Source organism: Protobothrops mucrosquamatus, unplaced genomic scaffold, assembly GCF_001527695.2.
Source record: "Protobothrops mucrosquamatus isolate PMUCROS unplaced genomic scaffold, P.Mucros_1.0 scaffold334, whole genome shotgun sequence".
Taxonomy (NCBI): Eukaryota; Metazoa; Chordata; class Lepidosauria; order Squamata; family Viperidae; genus Protobothrops; species Protobothrops mucrosquamatus.
Window position 1 is genome coordinate 722,344 of NW_015386672.1, and position 25,848 is coordinate 748,191.

At 40.4% G+C, this 25,848-nt stretch overlaps 1 protein-coding gene and 1 non-coding gene across 2 annotated transcripts in view; both read left to right on the forward strand.

The window, feature by feature from the left end:
- ARNT2 (aryl hydrocarbon receptor nuclear translocator 2) overlaps positions 1–25,848 on the forward strand; it is a 72,403-nt gene that overhangs the window by 17,886 nt on the left and 28,669 nt on the right. The window contains exons 5-7 of the mRNA XM_015815301.1: positions 12,761–12,863; positions 14,923–14,988; positions 16,222–16,307. Coding sequence (XP_015670787.1) covers positions 12,761–12,863; positions 14,923–14,988; positions 16,222–16,307 — 255 coding nt within the window. The remainder of the gene's footprint in view (positions 1–12,760; positions 12,864–14,922; positions 14,989–16,221; positions 16,308–25,848) is intronic.
- LOC114922532 lies at positions 8,715–8,830 on the forward strand. Its single transcript, XR_003810422.1, has one exon. It is a non-coding gene; the product is annotated as a U5 spliceosomal RNA (small nuclear RNA).

The following is a 25,848-nucleotide window of genomic DNA, read 5'->3' on the forward strand; positions in this document are numbered from 1 at the left end:
TTAAATTCCAATCTAAATTTAGTAGGAGTCGGAGTCGGTGCATTGTTTACCGACTCCGACTCCAGGTACCCAAAATTTCCTCCGACTCCGACTCCTCGACTCCGACTCCACAGCCCTGTCAGTTTCTCCTTGTTTTCGTCAAAGAAACATTTGCCTCGTCAGCTCTTTTCTGATTTATCCCTCTTCCTCTGTTGTTTTTGTGTCCTTTGGGTTGTTGATGGTTTTTCACTGCACCATCTAAAATTTAATCTCCAGCTGTGCTGAGACAACATTTGCTTTCTCTCCCAGTGTTAAATAGATTGTGTTTGGTTATGACAGTAAAAAAAAAACAACAACTGTATAGCCGTGTAAGTTTGGAATGCACACAAGAGAAGCCTGGGCAATTGGAGGTCTGCTGTGGTTTGGGGTGAAATGCATATTTATTTGCACCGGTGATGCAGTGCTGATCTAGGAAGTTTGTTCCTGTTGTCTTTTCTCTCTTTTTTTCCCTTTGAGCCGCTGCCTCGATTTCATTTTGGCCATCGCTTCCCCTGTCCCTTGGCTGGGCTGCTGAGTTTCCATCTACAGTAGTTGTTTGCGAGAGATGCGGGGGGGGGGGGGGGAGTGTTTGCCTCTGGCTTTCCTGCACGTTTTCCTTCTTCAGGATTCTCTGTGGTGTTTATGGATCTGATTTCCTTTCCTTTTGGAGTGCTGACCCTGAATGTACTCTTGTTTTTCTCTGAAGGACTTTCATCTGCTTCTGTTGCAATTATTTTATTTTATTTTTTTGCATGAAATTTACAAGGGCTCAAAAAAGACAATGATAGATTGTTTTTGTTTTCCCCTTTGGGTCTTTCTTCCTTTTGTCTCTGTTTCTCTGGCACCATAATTTTCTATCTGACATCCCCTCCTTTCTTTCTTTCTGCCCGAGATTTCATTTTTCTTATTCTTTCTATTTCTTTCTATATCTATCTATCTATCTATCTATCTATCTATCTATCTATCTATCTATCTATCTATCTATCTATCATCTATCAACATATCATATCATATCATATCTATCTATCTATCTATCTATCTATCTATCTATCTATCTATCTATCTATCTATCTATCTATCTATCTATCTATCTATCTATCATCTCTAGGTATATTTATATCTGTTTTGTCTGTCTATCTATCTATCATCTATCTATATCATATCTCTATCTATCTATCCTATCTATCTATCATCTATCAACATATCATATCTCTATCTTCTATCAACATATCATATCATATCTCTATCTATCTATCTATCTATCTATCTATCTATCTATCTATCTATCAATATATCATATCTATATCTATGTATCTATGTATCTATCTATGTATCTATCTATGTATCATCTCTAGGTATATTTATATCTGTTTTGTCTGTCTGTCTGTCTCTCTGTCTCTCTCTCTCTCTCATCTATCTATATCATATCTCTATCTATCTATCTATCTATCTATCTTCTATCTATCTATCTATCTATCTATCTATCAACATATCATATCATATCTATCTATCTATCTATCTATCTATCTATCTATCTATCATCTCTAGGTATATTTATATCTGTTTTGTCTGTCTGTCTATCTATCTATCTATCTATCATCTATCTATATCATATCTCTATCTATCTATCCTATCTATCTATCATCTATCAACATATCATATCTCTATCTTCTATCAACATATCATATCATATCATATCATATCTCTATCTATCTATCTATCTATCTATCTATCTATCTATCTATCTATCTATCTATCTATCTATCTAATCTATCTATCTATCTATCTATCTCTATCAATATATCATATCTATATCTATGTATCTATGTATCTATCTATCTATGTATCTATCTATGTATCATCTCTAGGTATATTTATATCTGTTTTGTCTGTCTCTGTCTCTCTGTCTCTCTCTCTCTCTCTCTCTCTCATCTATCTATATCATATCTCTATCTATCTATCTATCTATCTATCTATCTATCTATCTATCAACATATCATATCTCTATCTATCATCTATCAACATATCATATCTATCTATCTATCTATCTATCTATCTATCTATCTATCTATCTATCTATCTATCTATCTATCTATCTATCATCATATCTGTCTGTCACATTTTGGAACCACCCATCTCCCCCACATATCTGTCTTATATTTCCCCCCCATTCCTCTTCCTGACCCTCCTTTCTTTCTGAAGCTCTCAGTTGACCAGTCTTCTATATTCTTGACATCCTCTCCATATCTTTCTTTCTGACACTTATTCTAACTTTATTTAACCCGCCCTCCCCTTGTCCAATCACTCCCCTTTCTCTTCCTGACTTCCTCCTCTGCATCCCAAATATGATCTTGCAGACTTTAAAAAAAAAAAAAACTGCTTTGAATTCATCTACTTAGGAATGACATACAGCAAAAGAGCTGCTCATTTTCTTTCATCCAGTCCCCAGTTCCACCAATGCTTTCACAGGTTTTTGGAAAAGGCATCAAATCTTCTTTGTTCCAGCCAGTTTTTTGTGGCTAGTTTGAGACTCTCTGATCTTAATAACTACTGAAATGTTTTTAATGGACGGTATTTGTTATTTTTTTTTCCCTCCCATTGGATTGTTTCGCTTTAACCTTGCATGGGTTAGCAAGCTTGGAAGGAGAAGCCGGGAGGACCATAGCAAAAGGGTTATTTTTTCTTCCCAGGGGAGAGTAATGCCTTGACTTTGAACTGGCAAATCGTTTGGCTACCTCCAGGCCCTTTCTGAGTACTGCAAACAGATTTTTGTACAGAATAAAAGGTCAACAGAAGTCTTCAAAGACCTGCACTGCAGGATGTCCAGCTATTCCCACCTTTCCCCCCACCCTTCTTTATGTTTTTTTTTTCCTCCACAAAATCTAGTTTTCTGCAGGCAAGGGGAGATTTAAGTGAGTTGATCTGGCATCAAATCCTCGATTAGATTTAGGAATCAAAGGGCTTTTAAAGGATCAGAGTGCTTTCTTTTATCTTCTTTTACATGTCCCCACCCTGCCAGAAATAAAGGTTTCAGCAAAACCTGTCTAAAATAATGATAAGGAAGGATGGAGATATCCGTTCTTTTGTTTATTTGTGGTGTGTTCCAGATACTTGCCTAGCAGAGGAGATATCATGATCATATTTTTTTGTAAAAAAAAAAATCACAAGTGGGCTTATGTGTTAGGGTGATTTAAAAATACAGTTGAACAATAGAGAGAAAACAAGAGACTGGGCAACTGAACATAATTTGTCCCGAGGCACACAACTCACTCAATGAGGATGCATTTTGGATTACAAGATCCAACATTCCCAACCATCAGATCCACAAGCATGATGTGTAGGATAGACATTGTACTCCAAGTGCGTTTCGAGAGTGCCATCTTGGAGAAAGCGGAGGGTCTTCAAACACCTTCCCCAATCTGATGCCTTCTCCAGATGTTGAGACTGCAGTTCCCAGAATTATTAAGCAGAATAGACAAAGGGTGCCATGTTGGATCAGGGTTCCTGACAGCTAGAACAATTTACCAGTGGAACAACTTGCCTCCAGAAGTTGTGAATGTTCCAACACTGGAAGTTTTTAAGAAGAGACTGTACAGCCATTTCTCTGAAATGGTATAGGGCGGTGGTGGCGAATTTATGGCACATGTGCCAGAGGCGGCACTCAGAGCCCTCTCTGTTGGCACGCACGCCACCACCACCAGCAGCAGGACCATCAGGCCACCACTGCTACCCGGAGCAGGAGCCCCGCCCAACACAAAGGAGGGCGAACTGGCCAAACTAGCATTTTACATGCGTGCATGCGCACATGGGGCCACAAGCATGCACGCACTGCAAATGGGACAGGGCTAGTGCCTGTGTGATACTCACTAGCCCTGCCCCATTCTTGTGTGGTGCAGTGCCTTGTATCTGTACCCTGCGGCGCGGCGGCAGTCGTTTACAGGCTCTGTAAACTCTTCATGAAGTTTCAGATGGTTTATTGACCCCCCTAAACATTTAATTTAGGTGAATAATTAAATCAAGATTACTTTAAGTAAAAGTACTATGGCTCTACCACTACATCCATTACTATACAAGGGATAAAAATGCCAAATCCAGACAGTCTAAACACATGGCTGAATTATGTGACCAAGCATAATAAAAATATTAACCCCTTGGGTAATCCCATTGACCTTTGAGATCATTATTGATCCCTTTGAAGTCCCCTGGTGAAAAGCCATTGAACAAATTGGAATAAGGTTTTAGTGTGATCTTAGAAGAAACGACTACTGACTCAAAAAAGCATGTTCCCCCCCTACTCTATCATGTATGCTACTAGTTCTTCATAACTACCCAGCTTTTCATCCTGGGCTGTTTCTAAGTCGAGAAGCTAAAGCTTGAAATTGGGAATTTCTGCATGCAGTGCACATGCCATGACCCAGATCTCCATCCCTGCCCTAAGAAAAGCCTTTTATTCTATCTGCACTGTGGGAATCACAATGCTATAGTGTACAGTATATCTTTTTTTCAACAGAAATGGCATCTATCAAAGCTTAGAGAATAAAGGCATCTCTTGTTTGATTGCTTAATGGAATCTGAATCCCACTTTACCATAAGCAGAAATCCCCAGGATAACCTATAGTAATGTTTTTAAAAGCATAAAATGGGTGTCACTACTAAGAAGGCCCTGTCTAATTTTCCCACTCGCCATTCCCAGACTGTACGTAGGATGGGAGGATATATTAAGGGCACAACATATATAAAAAGGCAAAGAGTGTAATGAGAAAGATATAGCATTATACTCAAGACCATCTGCTTAATAGCTTTGTAGATTCTTTCTCTTCCATGCCCTCACAAAGCAGAACAGGCATAGAAAAAGGGATTCAGCCGTGTCACATGCATTTTAACTTGGAAGATGCTAATTTTAATCACTTGTTTTGAGACAAAGAGAAGGAATTCTAATTCCTATTAGGGGATATAACGTTTGTCATTTGGCTTAAATTTTTGAAGGAAAACAATGTGGGTTTATGGGGGGGGGGGAGAGGAATGAAATCTTCCCTAATCAAGCTTGTGGCTTGCATTGACTCCTCTGAGAAATAGTTGATAGGTTAAAGTTTCAGCAAAACACATGATCAGGGGGCTGAAACAATCCCTGCTTTTTTTCTTATTGTGTAACTGAAAAACATGACTAAGCAGATTCAGTGGGTCTTATTTTGTTTGGCATGTAAACACGATTGCGTTTCTCCCATTTGCACTGTGATTTTGTAAGGAGCCATAACAGGAAATACGCTTACATTATAATGGAAACAGTGATAGAGCAGGGATCGGCTTATTTTGATTAACTGCCTTTTATTGAATTAAAGAACACAAGTTTTGCAGGGAATCTGTACACACACACAGTCTACTGTAACACTAGAGTCTGAGTCTTGTAACACAGTAGGGAGTTTGCAGAGATTAAAACCAGGGAAAAACAAGTCTGCCTGTCAGAAGCCATCAGTTCTGCAGATGTTTATAGGTTCAACAGCTGTCTGCGGGGTTAGTTCGATGTCCGGCTGCAAGGAATGCTGTTCGCAAACAAAGTTTGCGCACCCAGAGAGAATCCAGATGTTGAAGGAGTCAGATTGTCTATGTGCAATGGAAGATGAATTCATCAGCAAAACAGTGCTTTGGTAATGTGTGACATCAGACCAAAGAGAGGATGCAACAACTTTTAACACTCTTGAGTCACTCTTGAATAAATAGCCCCAGAGTTAGAAAGAGAGAAATTGTTTTGAAAAATGGACTTAAGGTATGCTAAGAGCTTTTGTGACTGGGTTCCCTTACGCTAAAAAGGCATGGTTGGTTATATAAACTACTATTGGCCCCACACAATTTGCTAAGATTAAAACAAAATTCATTTTGCTTAGTACACAAGAATGCACTAAGATCGTGTGTTTGAAGGCAAGGATAATTCAGAATGGCTGAGATTCTGACCTTTGATTCATAAGCAATTTATCTGTCTTAATGCAGTGGATAAGGAAGGTAACAAATTAGGAAGAGCTGGGCACAGCAAACCAGACACTAACAAGGAGGCGAGAGCTTCCTGTTACTTTTGAAGCCAGATTTGCCCTATCATCTCATAAGTGAAAACCAACTTCAGATCCTGGCATCCACCTTCAGTTTGTTGGGACATACAAATTAGGAGTTTTGTTGGGAATAAACGTAATAGAAAGCAAGTTTTGACTTTGTTCCACATGAAAAGTTTGACGTTCTTCCTTCAAAACGTATCATATTGCTCTCTTCCCACTCCTTCAAATTAAATTATTTTCTCAAGGCAACATATTTCCAATTCTTTCAACTCTCTTCAAAGATCTTAATTTCTAATCTCCTGATCATCTCCTTGCTGTCCTTCTTTGAATTATTCCAGATTGCATCTTTCTTAAAGGATGGGGCTCCAAATGGAATGACTCAAAAGCAAATGTCACATGCCAGTGAATTCCCCATTCTTCTCTCCCTTTTTGCCTTCTGAACATGACCTAAAATGAAGACTATGGACCGCTTATGTCAAAAATGCCAACTGAGCCCAGATGAGATGACACTTGGGAAGAAGGATTTCGGATCCTGCAAAGGGACTTACATACTGCTCATGTGCATATGAGCACCAGTGAGAGAGAGCATAAGTAAATAGTCATTCTGTCTAAGACTTGCAAATTCCCTGACTTCTCAAACATTCATTACAACTCAGGGGAGAGCTTGATAAAAGAACTTCTATGGGGTCTTTAGTGCTCTCTGAGCTTGCTTGTTTTCTTGCAGGCCTTTCCTTACCCAAACTAGGTAACATCATCAGGGCTAGTAAGGAGTGGGGTTGGCTCTCAATTTATATTCTATCTAGTGGCTTGCCCTGTCAGTGTTGGTGGGGGTGGTCTTTAGAGGTTTGTTTGGACTGTTTACTGTTGACTTGTTTGGCAGCTCCTTGATTGGGGTATTGTTTATTTGATTGTTGGGACTGGAGAATGATAGAGCATTGGGTAACAGGGCAAAACAGCAAGTACCGTGCCGGCATCAGTTCACAATTACAAAGCCAGCTAAAAAACATTGCCCCAAGAAATTCTAAAGTCATTTTCAAGCAGCCTGAGAAAAACAACCTCATTCATTGGGGGGGGGGGGAAGGAAAACTTTCAGGAACAGTATTAGTTTCACAATTGGAGAAAACCTTGATCATCGTTTGTGGTCGAGGGCCTCTCTCTGCCATGCTTTCATGGAAACCTAACAGCAAGTTGTTTTTGAAGGTTACTAGAATATTAGTCACAAGAACAGGCACGTATTAGTAAGCCTTGCTTCCAGAGAGTTTGGAACCACATTCTAGTTTATTGTGATTAAAACAGTTTTAATATTAGTTGCTTATATTTTTTATCAAGCTCTTCATCATTCGCTTTTCTGTACCTTTACCTTGCAGGTTTCTCATTTCTTCTGTATTAAAACAAAGGAGAAATAGTTCAGAGTCTACCAAGATTCTTCCGGTGGTTTTGTTTTTTTTTTATTCCCGTTTTCTGTTGTTTTTCCCAAATAGCCTGTGGAATATTTTTCTTGGAGTAGAGTCTTTTCTTGGGGGGGGGGGTTGTTGTTATTATCTTATCCAAGTCAAACTGAATTTCTCTTGTAATAAGGCAACAGCAGGGAACATAAGAACGAGTGCGCAGGGGCATTTAAGGATATCAAGATTTACCTCTGTCTTAGCGAGATTCTGGCTAGGTTTTTGCAAGTCTTCTGTAGCTACTTAACTTGGGTATTTTTTTTTCCCGAACCGAAAAAAGATGCAGTAAAAACAAGGACATGGATCATAGCTTGAGAGGTAGACTTTCCCTGCATACTGCATTCACACATTGCTGTAAAGTAGGAAGCTTTTGTTATAGTTTGTTGAACAAGTCGTAAGAGCCTGGATGGCAGAGAATAGGAAGTCAGGTTGGATGGTTTATGCCAGGGGTCCCCAAACTTTTGGGCACCAGGGACCGGTTTCATGGGAAAAAGTTTTTCCGTGGACCGGAGGGTGCGTGTTTTTGTTTGCTGCCTGCATCCCACGGATGGGGCTTTGTTTGTTTGTGCAGACCGGTTGCTGGTACCGGTCCACAGACTGGGAGTTGGGGACCCCTGGTTTATGCTGTGTCTGGAATAAAATGCATGATAGCCTAGAGGGTTTTACGTGAACCAGGGCAGAGTACTTGTTACAAAAACTGGAGAATATAGGTAAAAGTATTCCCCCTTTTTTTTCCCTAAAGAGAGGTATTTGTGCAACCTATTTCCAAGGTATCTCATCCAGTTGTCTCTACCAGATCTGTGCATTTTGTTTCCTGCCAAAGCTATTGTCCTCCTGGCTATTGAGTCTTCTAATTTAACTTGGACAACGCGGGCAGTTGATTTCTACCCTTTAGGCATACTTTCATTCCAAATTTGTCAATCCCAACATTGGGATTTTCTGAAGATGAAGTATGTGTTCTTGTACAGGATTGTGGTTCTTTTTTTTAATTAGCAGGTCCTGTTTAAAGCACATGATGAAAACTGCCACGTTTAATGTATGTATGTATTTGTATATACACACACACACGCACGCACTGTATGTGTGTGTGTGTATTCATTAAAATACAATAATGCCACTGAACTCCGGGATAGAAAAATCTTTTTAATAACTACAAAACTCATATATGTTCCTCTCCACGGAAATCTTTAGTAAAGATTTCTCTTTACTTCTCTGGTTTCTCTTCAGAACGTATAAATCTTTCGCCTTTTACTAAAGATTTCCGTGGAGAGGAACATTTATGAGTTTTGTAGTTATTAAAAAGATTTTTCTATCCCGGAGTTCAGTGGCTCTATTGTATTTTAATGAATATACCCGGAATTCACGTGTTTAAGATTGTTAGGGATATGTATGTATGTATGTATGTATGTATGTATGTATGTATGTATGTATGTATGTATAAAAAAATTGTCTTTAGGAAGAAATACAGGCAGTCCTCAACTTAAAACAGTTCATTTAGTAACTGTTTGAACGTACAACGACACTGAAACAAAATGACTTATGACCATTTTTCACACTTATGACCGTAACAGCATCCCCATGGTCATCTGATTTACATTTAGATGCTTGACAACTGGTTGCAGTATCCTGGAGTCACTTGATCCCTTTTTGCAACTTTCTGACAAGCAAAGTCCACGGGGAAGCCAGTCACTTAACAACCCTAATTTAAGTTACTAATTTAAATTACTAATTTAAATTACTAATTTAAAAACTGCAGTGATTCACTCAACCAACGTGGCAGGACAAGCCGTGAAAATGGGGCAAAACTCACTTAACAAAACTCTCACGGAGCAACATCAATTTGGAGCTCAATTGTGCTCGTAAGCCAAGGATTAATTGTAGTATAAAATCTCAGGATCCGAGAATGAAAGAAAAGCCCAGTTTTGAATTTAGGAGGTGGAACCAACTGCTTAGTGGGAATCGCAAAAGAGAGGGGGGGGGAAGAGAGAATGAAAAAATGGGCAGTGAACTTTGGTCATGTTTTTTATCATTTATCATTTATCAATGCCTTGGCAAGGCCACACTTGGAATACTGCATCCAGTTTTGGTCACCACGATGTAAAAAATATGCTGAGACTCTAGAAAGAGTACAGAGAAGAGCAACAAAGATGATTAGGGGACTGGAGGCTAAAACATATAAGGAACGGTTGCTGGAATTGGGTATGTCTAGTTTAACGAAGAGAAGGACGAGGGGGGACATGATAGCAGTGTTCCAGTATCTCAGGGGCTGCCCCAAAGAAGAGGAAGTCAAGCTATTTTCCAAAGCCCCTGAAGGCAGGACAAGAAGCAACAGATGGAAACTAATCAAGGAGGGAAGCAACCTAGAACTAAGGAGAAATTTCCTGACAGTTAGAACAATTAACCGATGGAACAACCTGCCCCCAGAAGCGGTGAATGCACCAACACTGGAAGTTTTTAAGAAGAGATTGGACAGCTGTTTGTCTGAAATGGTATAGGGTTTCCTGCCTGAGCAGGGGGTTGGACTCGATGACCTCCAAGGTCCCTTCCAACTTTATTATTATTATTATTATTATTATTATTATTATTATTATTATTATTATTATTATTATTATTATTATTATTATTATTATTATTATTATTATTATTTTGTGGAGAAAGTGATGGGGCAATGATGAATAAAGAAGCTCTTTTTTTTGTCACTGGAAGCAAAAGGTTGTGGAGGTGACAAAGTTCAAACGATGGCTTTGTTTTCTTAATTTCTTTCTTTTGAATAAGCCAGATCTTGGTATGGTTAGAAAGTTGGGAAAAAAAGAATAATTACTGGGAAAAAATATGGGAAAGACATACTTTCCTTTAAACTTGTAGGCATTGCTTAATCTTGAGAACTTAGGGACTTCCAGTAGTCTGTTGGTTTGAGTGATTGTTACTTGGATTTGCTATGCTAAAAGAATCTGCATTTTGTGCGTAACAAATGCAGCAATGGGCACCCAAATTATTGGAGGCTAGGTCATACATTCGTTATCCTACTTTCTCAGTCATCTCTGAAAATAAGGTCATTGGATTGTATGATTCAGGAGAAGGACTGGTGTCTGCTGGTCATCTTTCAAGCATCTCCTACAGCATTCCTAAGTGAAGATGTAAGGAGTCAAAAATATGAGTGTGGGCAGTTGGCTTTGTTAAGGTGTCCCAGGCCAGAAAACGCACCACACGGAACAAATTATGCTTTTCGTAAATGTCTCAGCACTGGGAGCGAAGGAAGAAAGAATCACATAGGTTTTCCAGCATGCGACTTGACTGTTAGCATCAAGCATGAGGTTTTTTTCCTTCTTCACTAGGTGATTTATGACTGAGGTTTTGAATTCTTTGTCTTGTTGCAGCAGGATCCAAATTCTCAAAATATACGCTTGCTTTCATTGAATGCTTTTGTTTCTCCTATACACGGTATGTTTTATGGCTGAGATGGATTGTAAATCCTTCAATTCCAATCAATCTTCTCGGCTTCTATTGGTTTAATATGGTTTTACTTGCCATGGTACAATTCTTTGAATACCTTGGACTGAGATAGATAGATAGATAGATAGATAGATAGATAGATAGATAGATAGATAGATAGATAGATAGATAGATAGATGGATGGATGGATGGATGGATGGATGGATGGATGGATGGATGGATGGATGATAGATAGATAGATAGATAGATAGATAGATAGATAGATAGATAGATGATAGTCATTTTTTACTGTGGGCACAATGGCACACATTATGAAATTTTGTTGCTTGCTCTCAAAGTGTACACATACATAACACACATTTGAAACATATTATATACAACATATGTATAGACCTACATCCTTACATATAAGTAACATGTAAATATTAATCACTGTCCATCTTGAATGCATAACGGAAGGAGGAAGCTTGAGAGTTTACAAGGTTAATACTGTATGGAACAAAACTATGGCTGAATCTGGATGTTTTGCTTCGGATACCACGGAGCCCCCTCCTCCCAGAAGGTAACAAGGAAAACAGGTCTTGAAGAGGATGTGTAGCATCCCAGACAATCTTGCGGACCCTGCTCAAGCAACGCTTCTGTGCCATGTCCTGGATGGGAGGAAAGGAACTGCCAATGATCTTTTCGGCCATCCTCACCACTCTCTGCACCGCCTTCCTGTCTGAAGCAGGGATGCTTCCAAACCAGACTGTGATGCTGTATGACAGGATGCTCTCGATCGTCCCTCTGTGGAAAGTGGTCAGGACAGGGGAAGGAAGATGTGCTTTTTCCATGCGACACAGAAAATGCAGGCACTGTTGTGCCCGCTTCACCAGGGTCTCGCTGTTGAGCGACCAAGCCAGCCTACTTGATAACTGCACACCCAGGAATTAGATGCTGGTAACCATCTCCCCAGGTGAATCATTAGATGGTTACCAGCATCAAATTCCTGGGTGTGCAATTAACAAGTAGGCTGGTGGTTAATGTGGTTTTACTTGCTACGGTACAATTATTTGAATATCTTGGTCTGATACATTGGTTTAAATCAAAGATCAGCAAAGTATGGCTTTCTAATTCTGCCAATCTAATCCTCTCTTTTCATTGTGGCTGATGGAAACGAGAATTCAACAAGATCCGGCTGGCTAAGCATTGCTTTCAAAGAGGTTTGAAAAATGGAACAGATGATTTTTTTTCCTAATAAATAAACGTCATTATGATTGCATAGAAATTGGCATAATGACAAAACGTCATTATGATTGCAGAGAAATTGGCATAGGTTTAATCTATGCCTCCTACAAAAAATGGTATCATTGTCCTAAGAATCTCAGTGGCAGAAACTCTGACTTGTGTTTAGAATTTGAGTAGCACATTCAGTGCTTTCATGCCAGATTCAGCTGTTGGGCGTCTTATTAGGTGTGCAGCTACAGCAAGGCCACTGAAAAACAAAACACTGTTGGTATGTTTTGGTGTGAGTTCAGATGTGCAGCAAACTAGCTAATGTGAAATGTCCCCTAGGTGAAAGGTGTGACTCCATATGCTTGATGCAGCTATTGTAATGGCTTGGTTAGTCTATTCTGCTTTCTCTTTCCTCCTTGCTGGCAGTATAGTATGCAACTCTAACACGCTTTTGAGGGACTGTATCCTTAGCACTGTAAAATGATTTGAAGATAGACTGTGCTGCTCTACGTCAAATGGCCTTCTTGATGAGCAATCTTTTCCTTCTTTTTGTTCTCCTTTGCATTCCCCCTTCTCACCCTGTAGGGAGGATTTTGGATTTGAAAACAGGCACAGTAAAGAAAGAAGGACAACAGTCTTCAATGAGAATGTGCATGGGATCCAGGCGTTCCTTCATATGCAGAATGAGGTATGCTATTTCTGCTTTCATCCTTAGGAGAAGATTAGAACCTTCCTCCTAGCTCAGTACCTTAATCACCACACCACACTGGTATTCATCCATCCATCCATCCATCCATCCATCCATCCATCCATCCATCCATCCATCCATCCATCCATGGAAGAACATCCATCCATCCATCCATCCATGGAAGAACCTTGGAGGTCTTCTAGTCCAACCCGCTGCTCAAACAGGAGACCATTTCAGACAAATGGTTGTCCAACCTCTTCTTAAAAACCTCCAGTGTTGGAGCACCCACAACCTCTGGAGGCATGTCGTTTCACTGGTTAATTGTTCTCACTGTCAGCAGATTCCTCTCTAGTTCTAGGTTGGTTCTCTGCTTGATTAGTTCCCATCCGTTGCTTCTTGTCCTGCCTTCAGGTGCTTTGAAGAATAAGTGCTATAAGTTAACTGTCAGAAAAGAATGATCCCAAATGCAAACTAGCAATTTTCAGAAAATGATGCTTGTTTTCATTAATAACATCCATAAATCTGCAGCTTGTGGTTTCTTGGGGTTTTTTTTTTTTTTTTGCAACTTATGAAAGAGTCAGTAGCTCACATCCTTTCCTTGGTTCTGTTTACCAGAACTTAATCATGAGATTGACCGTGGAATGTGATCCATTGTGTCATCCTACTATATTATTATTCAAATTATTATTTCTGAGACGTAAGTTTGGAATGGAAATGTGGCGTTGTTTTTGTTTCATAACACACCACATTTTTTATTTATAAGGGGAAAGAACACAAATAAGTAAGCGCCCAGCTAATTTTAGGCACATGAGCAATTCTTGAGAACATCTTCACTTTTCCAATTTTGAAATACTTTAGGTGTCTGTCTTTAAATACTTTATTTTTAAAAAATCCCATCGTATGGCAATAATTAAGCTTGTCTTGGGCCCGTGGCTTATGGTTTAACCATTTTTTGATCTAAAATAAATATTTGGGATTCTTCTAACCATCTTAAGGCTGTCACTAAACGTGGACCACATGGTGTGGACATCAGCCATCTTTGACTCCCTTAGTTTGCTTTTTTTACCATTTTGTCCAAGGAAGAGCTTATGTAATTGAAATTGTGTTTTATTTTACGATCTTGAATTAGCCTAATATGTTTGTGGTGATACTATAGATTTGGCTTTTCTGTGGTCAGAACAGCTGCCTTTTTTGTTTCTGTTCTTGGGTTTTTTTTATTCTTTTGGTTTGGTATTTACTTGGATTTATCCATATAACCATGGGATCCAGCATCAAATCCAGAAAGTTTTCTCCTACCTGAGATTAATAATCAGTAGAACGACTTGTCTCCAGAAGTTGTGGATGCTCCAACATTGGAGGTTTTTTAAGAAGAGACTGGACAGCTATTTGTCTGAAATGGTATAGGGTTTCCTGCTTGAACAGGGAGTTGGACTAGAAGACCTCCAAAGTCCCTTTCAACTGTGTTATTCTATTCTAGGGGTCTTCAAACTTGGCCCTTTTATGACTTGTGGACTTCAACTCCCAGAATTCCTCAGCCAGGCACGCTGACTGAGGAATTCTGGGAGTTGAAATCCACAAGTCATAAAAGGGCCAAGTTTGAAGAACCTTGTTCTATTCTGTAAGGTTGGGCTTTTATCTTTGGCTAGTATCTCCCCTCGAGTGGTTACATAAAGCTACAACAAAATGACTTCTGGATCAGCCTACAGAGAGAAACAAAAAGAGAACAACCCTCTTTAAGATGACACTATTAGTTGGTTTATTTCCTCTTACTTATAAGTTGGATCTCTCTTTGATAAGTTTCCATCCATTATTTCTTATCTTGGCCTCAGGTGCTTTGTCTAATAGATTGTTCCACTCTTCTTTGGGACAGCAAAGGAAACACCAACTCAGATTCTTTGTGACTTCAAGGCCAACACAAATCAAAGCAAACACCAGCCCATGGTCTTTAAAAGCCTTCTGTTACAAAGGTTTCTGACTGCAGTTGTGTTACTCTATTGTTTTAGTTTGTTCCCTGCAATCAAGTATGGTTGCTAACGGTCTTATGCTGTTTCATTTCCAGATGTGGCAATGCTCCGTTGGATCATTTACCTCTGAACAGGATAGCAACCATGAGGAAAAGATACCGGTTGGTGTTTTATGTTCCTTCTTTGGCATAAACCTTAGTTGGTTTTCTATATCTTTAGGGGTCAGGGGTCTTCAAACTTGGCCCTTTTATGACTTGTGGACTTCAACTCCCAGTATTCCTCAGCCAGGCATCCTGGCTGAGGAATTCTGGGAGCTGAAGTCCGCAAGTCATAAAAGGGCCAAGTTTGAAGAGCTTTGCTTTAGATCTTTATCCAAGACAAATGTTGGCCTCTTATGCTTGGGTTGACAAGATAAGGCTCATAAGCATCAATTCACATTCTTGTAGCATCAATCTCATATTCTTGAGATCAGCTTTCACAGTGATGGCGGAGGCGTTCATGCTTGACACATGGACTCTAAGGAATTCAACAAATGTGCCTGTGGGCTAGTTGAATTTGAACAGACCCATCAAATTATAACATTGGCAAAAGGATCCAGGTGAGCACAGAATGATTCTTGTGCTTATTCCAAAGTTTAGGACAAAACCACAATTATTCCTAGTGTTGGAGCCTAGCATCTGTTTTCTTAAATTGCAGGGTTTAAAATATGCTCAAAACAGGATTTATTATTTATCATGGTTCTTGTTAATTACATTTCATGGGGAATATAATTTAACAAAATACATGTGGTTTGTGCACGTTTCTGCTTAACGACTGCCTGCATGCATTTGCATGTGTGTATGAGTTTAAGTGTGTCTGTGTGTCTATAATCTACACTTAAATATATATCTGTGTACATTTAGCTATATCCCAAATAGAGAAGACCAAGAAGATAGTGTTAGAGGGAGGGAAATATAAATATTGCAATAAATTTGGTGGCTGTTTCTTTCGATTGCTTCTTTCCACATATATGCATTTGTAGATTTTCATATCCCACATGTTTTGTTCTGCTCAAGGATTTGAGAAATGACATCCATTTATTGGCAATATATGTTTTTTCAGTAATACCGACTTCCGAATGATCTTAACACAAGAAATAAAAGAAATAAATTGTGGCTTTATACTGTATGTGACTCACCCAGTTTCTTCTATAGCCTCTTTCCGTGGCTTCTAGTTGACGTAACGGAGCGCCTGAGTTTGGACTATGGGCCAAAGAGAAAACATCCCTGCTTCAAAGGGAGCCACTTTGATTGAACTATGAAAAGAGGATTCAGAGAGTGGTAGCAATAAATTTGAAGGATTGTCTTGATTGAAAAACAAACGTGGTTATTTTTTACTCTTTGCTTTCTATTCAGAAACGGCCTGGGCCCAGTGAAAGAAGGAGAGGCACAATATGCTGTGGTCCACTGTACCGGGTATATAAAGGCTTGGCCTCCAGCAGGTAAAAGAGGCAAGGCAGAATTTTAGTTTTTCTTTCTTTCTTTCTTTCTTTCTTTCTTTCTTTCTTTCTTTCTTTCTTTCTTTCTTTCTTTCTTTCTCTCTCTCTCTCTCTCTTTCTCTTTTTTTCTTTCTTTCTCCCCCTTCCTCCCTTCCTCTCTCTTTCTCCCTCCCTCCCTTCCTCTTTCTAAACTGCTATCTCTCTCTCTCTCTCTCTCTCTCTCTCTCTCTTTCTCCCCCTTCCTTCCTTCCTTCCTTCCTTCCTTCCTTCCTTCCTTCCTTCCCTCCCTCTCTTTCTCCCTCCCTCCCTCCCTCCCTCCCTCTTTTTAAACTGCCATCTTTCTTTCTTTCTCTCTCTCTTTCTCTCTCTTTTTCTTTCTTTCTTTCTCCCCCTTCCTTCCTTCCTTCCTTTTTTCCTTCCCTCCCTCCCTCCCTCTCTCTCTTTCTCCCTCCCTCCCTTCCTCTTTCTAAACTGCTATCTTTCTCTCTCTCTCTCTCTCTNCCCTCCCTCCCTCCCTCTTTCTAAACTTCCATCTCCTTTTGTTCCTTCTTGGAAGGCAACAAACAAACTTCTCTTATATAATCCTCGGGGAAGTTCAACATTTTAGAATTCCAGGAATTTGAATCTCATTTTATATTACTTTCCTACATGAAATCAGTGCTCACAATATCTTTATCTCTGCATTTTTAAATTGTGTATCCTTGGGTGAGAGACCATAATTCAGAAAGCCAAAGTAATTTTTGAGTCTTTATTCTAGAGTAGCTGTCAATACACACCAAAGTCAAGTACTATTTCTCTCAAGAAATGGACACCCTTAGCAAATTTCTATTGGCCATGCTAGGATAGGCAACACAGCACATCTCATGGACTGTAGTTCCTCAGGCCCCCAGCTAGCAAGTGTATAAATGAAGAGCAATTTTTAAAACCCCAGAAGCTTTTATACATTTTGCTCCCACAGTAATCTTTCCTCCCTGATGGCCAATTCTGAACCTAGAAGAATTTTGAAATGAATTTTTTTTTTTTTGGAGAGAAGAAAATCTGATTTAAAAAACAAAAAAACACCCTCTACGTAAGCGCTTGGTTCCAAGCTACCACACCCTCCATTTCTTCCATAAAGCATTTCTGTTTTGAATGAGGTCTTCTGGGATTACTTCCTTTTCTTGGCCCATTGCACTATACTCTAAACATGCTGTAACTCAATATCACGCGTGGGGATATTTACATACGGGAAAATGTGGGAAACAGTTGGAAACCCAAGAGGGGGTTGTGTCCAATGTTGTCAAGAGATGGTTTGGCTGACCTTATTTCTTGGACTTGCCGAAGAGCGTCTTTTCTCTCTGACAGTTCCTGCTGATGTGAATCAGAACAGGAGTAACCTTGGTTGTTGACATTGGGATGCATTACTTGCCTAAAGCAGTGGTGGTTTTATTTCCTTGGGGATGCAAATATCACCATCTCCCATCCTACTAAAGCTGTATGAGGTTTTAGTCTGGTTGAATTTACTGTAGAGTTGTAGGTATTGCAAAAAAAAAAATACACCTGGAATACTGCAGCCAATTTTGGTCACCGTATCACAAAAAAGAGGTTGAGAGTTTGGAAAAAGTTCAGAGAAGAGCAACTAAGAGGATCAAAGGCCTGGAGACTAAAACATACAAAGAATGGCTGCAGGACTTGGGTTTGGCTAGTCCAGGGGTAGGCAACCTCGGCTCTTTTATGACTCATGGACTTCCATTCCCAGAATTCCTGAGTCAGCATAGCGGACTCAGGAATTCTGGGAGTTGAAGTCCATGAGTCATTAAAGAGCCGAGGTTGCCTACCCCTGGGCTAGTCTAAAGAAAAGAACAAACAGGGGCGACATGATAGCAGTGTTCCAGTATTTGAGGGGCTGCCACAAAGAGGAGGGGGTCACGTTATTCTCCAAAGCACCAGAGGGAAGGACAAGAAACAATAGTTGGAAACTGACCAAAGAGAGAAGCAACCTGGACTTAAGGAGAAACTTCCTGACAGTGAGGACAATTAACCAGTGGAACAGCTTGCCCCCATAAATCGTGGGCGCTCCATCACTGGAGATTTTTAAGAAGAGGCTAGACAGTCACTTGTCTGAGATGGTATAGGTTCTCCTGCTTAAGCGGGGGGCTGGACTAGAAGACCTCCAAGGTCCATTCCAGCTCTATTCTATTATTATCTATTATTATTATTATATCACCATGTCCCATCCCACGAAAGCTGTATGAGGTTTTAGTCTGGTTGAATTTACTGTAGAGCTGGAGATATTGCAAATATCACCCTGTCCCATTCTACTAAAGCTGTATGACGTTTTAGTGTTGTTGAACTTACTGTAGAGCTAGCTGTAGGGTATTGGTCATGGATCATATATTGTCGTGGGGCTCTTTCAGAGCTCGGCAAAGAATAATTATATTGTGTGCAGGGAAGGAAGAGGATTCTGCAGGATCCAATCTGGGTTTTAGTCTTCTGAGCTTCTGGAGTCATGCTGGAGCCTTGTCCTCAGGGAATTCCTCTCTCTCACCAGAATGGGTACTTTGGGCTATTCTATGTGCCCAAAGCACATATTCTGTTGATGTGGTGCCTGGTTGTGTGTGGCTTTTTAGGTGTTGACTGGGATATTCATGGCCAGCTATGACTCCAATCATCAACTTAAAAGCCACATACAACCAGGCACCATGTAAATAAGGAAGGACTCCCTGGAGAAGAGCCTGATGCTGGGAAAGATGGAGGGCAATAGAAGAAGGGGACGACAGAGAAGGAGGGGGCTGGATGGAGTCCCTGAAGCAGGAGGTGTGAGCTTAAATGGACTCCAGAAGATGGTAGAGGACAGGAAGGCCTGGAGGAACGTTGTCCATGGGGTCGCGATGGGTCGGACACGACTTCGCAACTAACAACAACCACAAAGAATATCCCAAAGCACACACAGCTCGGAAGACTAAACCTCTGGTCCCAGTGACCGATCCAGATTGGATCCTGCAACGTCGTCCTGGGACATGCCTTCATTCGGAAGAGGATTTTGCTCAGGCTACAGTTTAGAAAATTAGAGCCTAATTTCCTTGTGGAGCCATGGCTTATTACAGAATGTAAATATTGTGGGCTAGTGCGAAGCTGTGTGAACTTTTCCAAATGTGCTTATGTCATAAGTACTTACAACCGGACTGGCAACCTTTTCAAATGCAGAATACTTCTCGCCCCCCCCCCCCCCACCTCTCTCTCAGGGCCAAAATACCTTGTATGAAAACCCTGCAATCTCGTGAAAAATGGCCAAACGTTCATGAGAGGTGGCCTAGTTTTCTGTTACCTTAGCAATCTGCTGAGTTGTGAATGTTTGAAACTGCATTAATTTAACTCTTTTGGAGGGGGCAGGGCAGGTTCCCTAGTCCCTAGTCCAGTGGTTCTCAACCTGTGGGTCGGGACCCCATTTGGGGTCGATCGACCATTTCACGGGGGTCGCCAAGCAAGCCTGTCTGCCATTTTTTTGTCCGCCATTTTTTTTGTCCGCCATTTTTTTCCCCTTTTCCGGCGGGTGTCTTACCTCTCTTGGGCTGGGCCAGCTGGTGGTCGGCCTGCTCCGTCTCTGCCGCTTGCCAGCTATGCCTCGGCCGGCACAGGGGGCAGAACCACGCATGCGTGGCGCTCCCGGGCAGGGAAAGTCCTCGACTTACGACCGGTTGGGTAGTCCTCGACCTATGACCGGTTTAGTCCTCGACTTACGACCGGTTTAGTCCTCGACTTACGACCGGTTGGGGTCGCGGCATTAAAAAGGTTGAGAACCACTGCCCTAGTCCTTCACTTGCCACATTGCCAACTCTTAACTTTCCCTTTAAGAGGTTAATTAAGCGTTAAATGTTAGATCTTCTCTTTGTTTTGTTTTTTTAAACTGCTTGGAGGAGTGAGACAGCACAGGACATTAGCAATCCAACGCAATCACCATACGTTGCTGCATATTCAGACAGTCCTCGACTTACAACGGGCCATTTACTGACCATTCAGAGTTACAGCATCACTGAAAAAAGGGACTTATGACCCTTTTTCACACATACGGCCGCCGCAGCATCCCCATGGTCACGTGATCAAAACTCCGATGCTTGGCAAATGACTCATATTTTTGATGGCTGCAGTGTGAGGTCTTGAGGTCACGTCTTGAGGTCACGTGATCCCGTTTTGCGACCTCCTGACGAGCAGAGTCAAGGGGGGGGAACCCATTTCACTTAACAACCGTGTTACTAATTTAGCAGCTACAGCGATTCACTTAACAACGCGGGCAAGAAAAGTCGTAAAATGGGGCAAAACTCACTTAACAAATGCTTCACTTTGCAGCAGAAAATTTGGGCTCATTTGCGATCGTACGTTGAGGACTTACCTGTAATTTCTTCATAGAAAAAAAAAGGGGGGGGGAACAATCGAACGGCCATGCTTTTATTTCTTTATTTCTTTTTTTATTTTTTAGATTCGGAGATGGACAATACATAATGGCAAACAGCTGCTTTCCAAAGCATTCCCCCATCTTTCAGAAAGAAAGAAATAGCACATTTTTTTAAAAAAAAAACAACCGTATAAGTATTTGAAACATTTTTGGAAAACCAACCTTTCCATTTTAGTTTGCGTATGTTTGTTTTAAGGATTTCTCCAGAGAGGTCTGAGTGATGAGCTGCATCAGATATAATAGTGAACATAGTGAAAAAGAACACGAATGGAGCCAAGTCTGCTCTTAAACAATGTGTGTGTGTGTGTTTGTGTGTGTATGTATGTATTTGTTGAATGCGTGCAAGGATATAGCACGCCCTGCATTCTTTTGGCATTTTAGGAGCCTTTGAATGATGGCTTATACCCTAATTGGCTTCTTCTGGTAGCTTCAACGATGGAAAAAATGCAGAGGGGGGCGCGCGAGTGGATTCTTTCTTGGCAATTTCAGTTGTCTCGTAAGGGTCTTATAAAAAACAAATGCATTTCAACTTCATTGTGAAAGAATCAACCAAATAATGGGAAGATGGTAAATTCTATTCAGAAGTGTAAGATGATGATGGTGATGATAATTATATTCATGATTCTTTTCTGGCTTGTTGTTGTTGTTGTTAGTTGTGAAGTCGTGTCCGACCCATCGCAACCCCATGGACAACGTTCCTCCAGGCCTTCCTGTCCTCTACCATCTTCTGGAGTCCGTTTAAGCTCACGCCTACTGCTTCAGTGACTCCATCCAGCCACCTCATTCTCTGTCGTCCCCTTCTTCTATTGCCCTCCATCTTTGGCTTAGGAGCTTATTATTTATGCTGGCCTTTCTCAATTGGGTGCCTTCCGGGGATCATGGGAAATCTAGAGAATTCTAGGGGCTTATATTCCCAATAGAAAGAATCCAAGTGATACACTTACTAAATGAGGATGGAGGTTCGTTCTCTGAGCTTGTGGATTGGTTTCCGAACGTTTCATTACCAGGCTAGGTAACATCTTCCGCAGAGTTTAGAGAACATCGGTTGTCCGTGTTCTTCTGCTGATAAGGGTCAGTAGATCTTGTGATGGGAGGGTCACATCAGGTAAGGCTTTTGTGATGGGACTTGTCAGAAGGCCCTCACCTGATGTGACCCACACCGGACCCATCACGAGGCCCATCCCTTAACCCATTCCCTTTCAGATAAGTTAAATAAGTATTGGCCATTCTGTTCTCTCTTTTTTTGTGCACCTTGTTTATTTGTCACGGACTGTGATGCAGACCCTCGGTTTCAGCATAATTTGTACTGAAGCTTAGTTGTGGATCTATAACTTTTAGCAAGAGACAGAACCATCTCCTGCAGTCGCTTGTATAAACAGTAGACCCAGCACACGAGAAATATTATTAACTGGGGGGGGGGAAATTGAATTTGTTCAAATTCCTCTACCCTATAATGGAATTATAGCTGTTAAGATCAGGTCCAGAGGAAACAGCAAATCTCTGGCTTGCTTTGAGAGAGCCTTTGGAACAATCTGTATTGAGGAGTGAAACTGATAACTTAGAAGGTTCGTGACTGACCTCAGAAATTTGCAGAACTCAAAATGATCTTCTAGTATCTGAATATTTGGCTTGTAGCTGCTGCCACTGAAGCTGTTAGTATAAACTATGACAGAAAAGATTTTTTTTCCCTATCCATATGTGCTGGGGTGTAATTTCTCATGATCTATTTCAAAGACACGGCAAAGGAATGGCCAGTATCCCAGTAGTATAGCACATGCTTTTCATGTAAACTGCCTGACAATTAAAAATTGGAAGCACATTTTGCCTTACATTTTCCACCAGAGTGGAGAATGTGATCTACAATTTGGGCAAGTGGTCAGATTGGGAGTAAACCAGCTTTTAACATTCTTGAGAAACAGTGAGATAGATAGATAGATAGATAGATAGATAGATAGATAGATAGATAGATAGATAGATAGATATGAGATAGACAGACAATAGAGAGAGAAAGAGACAGATAGACAATGGATGGATGGACAATGGATGGATGGATGGATAGACAGGCACACAGAAAGACAGACAGATAGGTACAGAGACAAATAGACGATAGACAGACAGACAGACAATAGATAGTGAGAGAAAAAGAGACAGACAATAAATGGATAGATAGATAAATAGAGACAGCTAGATAAATAGAGAGAGAGAGACAATAGATATACGGGCACACAGAAAGACAGAGAGACAGACAGATAGGTACAGAGACAAATAGACGATAGACAGATGATAGATAGATAGATAGATAGATAGATAGATAGATAGATAGATAGATAGATAGATAGATAGATAGATAGATAGATAGACAGATGATAGATAGATAGACAGATGATAGATAGATAGATAGATAGACAGACAGACAGACAGACAGACAGACAGACAGACAGACAGACAGACAGATAGATAGATAGATAGATAGACAGACCTCAGCTCATAATTTTTCATTAAAACAGTACTCGCTTGCATCCAAACTTGGAAACCACGGAGCTGACCTCTCAGAAACTCAGTATGACTTTATTTCTGTCGTTTCTTTAATACTAAAAAACAACCCCTGCCTGCCAAACATTCCAAACAGTCCTATGCTCTTTATTATATAGCACCAAACAGATGTCTCCAAATAAAATAAAAAACAGATCTCGTTGTGTCAGATTCATCCGAGTTACACACTCAGCTGTTCGGCTCTGTTGTTGCAGTTCATAAAAGTTTCAGGGAACAAAGGAGGAAATTTTTTTCCTCCTCCACACCAGGGGTTGGGATGGGGAGGGGGGAGAGTTGTTTTTCGGCTTATTTTGCCTCCTTCCTGAGGTCAAAGTCACCAGGATCCTTGTTCCCCCAGTAAATAAATGATGCTAGTTTCACCTTTTTTTTTTCTCAGAAGGCCATTAAGAAGATGCTTTTATTCTCTCTCGTCCATGTTGAGAGGAGGTGAAAGTTCTCCCTCATGAGTAGAAGGAAAGGAAGAGTGACAGGCCTTTCCAGAACCATCTCTCGATTACCTCAGCCTCCCCAACTGCCTTTTGCGGGAAAAATTACCACACATCTTTCAAGGTTGTATAAGTAATTTGGGACATGCGGTGCCTAAATTGGAGACTGGCTGCTGACTCCCTGCCAAAAACAGCATTGCTGGAAAAAAAAATGATGTTGGTTTTTGTAACATTTGCATCTCCTAATGGATAGTCCTAGAGGCATCTTTAGAAATAATTGCTAGGCTTTTTAAGTAGAAGTGCAAAATATTTCATTATAGCGGATGAAGGCGATGTCCAAATAATCCGTTCGTCTGCTACTCGGTGTACCATCTAGAGATGAATGGTTGATGGATGATTACAACATCCTAATCTCCATTTCCTTTTCCTTCCATATTTCATTTGGATGATGGTCTATGGAGATTCTCAATCGTCCAAGTTAAGGTTGTCCCAGGGGTGCTTTTCCAGTTCTGAAGAAGCTTCTTAGATGAGAAGCAAAACAATTTTCAAGGAAAACAAACAAAGTTACTTTCAAACCGTATCTTTGGGGCAGTCTGGATGACTCTTTATGCAGAGGACATCTTGAAAGCTGCAGCATCAGCTAGAGATCTCCACAAAATCCAACCATGTTTATTATGACCACCATCTTAGGTTTTTTTTTAAATCCTTCCCCACATGCCTTTTTTTTAATTTTTTGAGAGAAGAATTTTCATCCTGCAAATTGAATGGAATCACCCAGCACTTTTATCTTCTATAACCAGGCTGGAAATAGACATGTTAGCAGTTTGGTGCTTTCCTTTGCGTTGGTCGACATCCTGTTTTTTCCTAACTGACATGGCCAAACATTAAAATCAGTTGGGATTGAGGATCAGTTTTCCATCATGGATTATTTCCATGGGAGTATTGATGCCAATGGGTCCAGTCACTGATTCTAATGTCGGCTACTACCAGAAACATGTACCGATAATGATTTAATTTTGGCCAACGATAAGGCCAAGAAGGTGGCTTCATTCAGTGAATTTAAAGTTTGATCTGGACACAGAAGAAAAAGAACTGACTCTAAGAACTGTATGTGGCTCTAGTGAATAGAAATGAGATTGTAGTGGAAAAGCTGGAAGTAGATCGAATAAGGCTGATCTGGATTCATCAGTGATGTACGTAACAATACATTACAAAATTAGGTGCTGGGACATTAGTAGATAAGTGCCCTGTTTGAATTCTATCCTCAAAGTTTTGTCCTTGTGTTTTGCTGCATGTGTCTTGTGTCCTCCGAAGTCCTGCATTAACCCAGCCCACGAATTGCACCAATGAAATGCCCTTTCCCCCATTGCTTCTTGGTATTTAAGTTGACCAGTTTGATTTTATTTAAACAACCATTTGCCTTTCCCTTCCCTTGCTCCATTTCAGTTAAGGGATCTCATATTTCTGAGAAGGAAATGAATTTTTATGCAGTCCATATGATGTTTTTTCCCCTTAATCAGATTTGTTCACTGGATGACAATGGAGGGAAAGTATTTGGTAGAAAGGCACGCTGTAGTTTGATGTGCATGCCTGCAGGAATCGAAGTAGGACAAATGTTCCTCTCCAGACTGCAAACTGGTGCACGTCTTGCACAAGTTGATACCCACAGTAATCAGAATGTTGATAATACAAAAACTTTCTTTCTTTCTTTCTTTCTTTCTTTCTTTCTTTCTTTCTTTCTTTTTTTCTTTCTTTCTTTCCTTCCTTCCTTATTTATTTCTCTCCTTCCTTCCTTCCTTCCTTCCCTCTCTCCCTTTCTTTCTTTCTTTCTTTCTTTCTTTCCTTCCTTCCTTCCTTCCTTCCTTATTTATTTCTCTCCTTCCTTCCTTCCTTCCTTCCCTCTCTCCCTTTCTTTCTTTCTTTCTTTCTTTCCTTCCTTCCTTCCTTCCTTCCTTCCTTATTTATTTCTCTCCTTCCTTCCTTCCTTCCTTCCTTCCTTCCCTCTCTCCCTTTCTTTCTTTCTTTCTTTCTTTCTTTCTTTCTTTCTTTCTTTCCTTCCTTCCTTCCTTATTTATTTCTCTCCTTCCTTCCTTCCTTCCTTCCTTCCCTCTCTCCCTTTCTTTCTTTCTTTCTT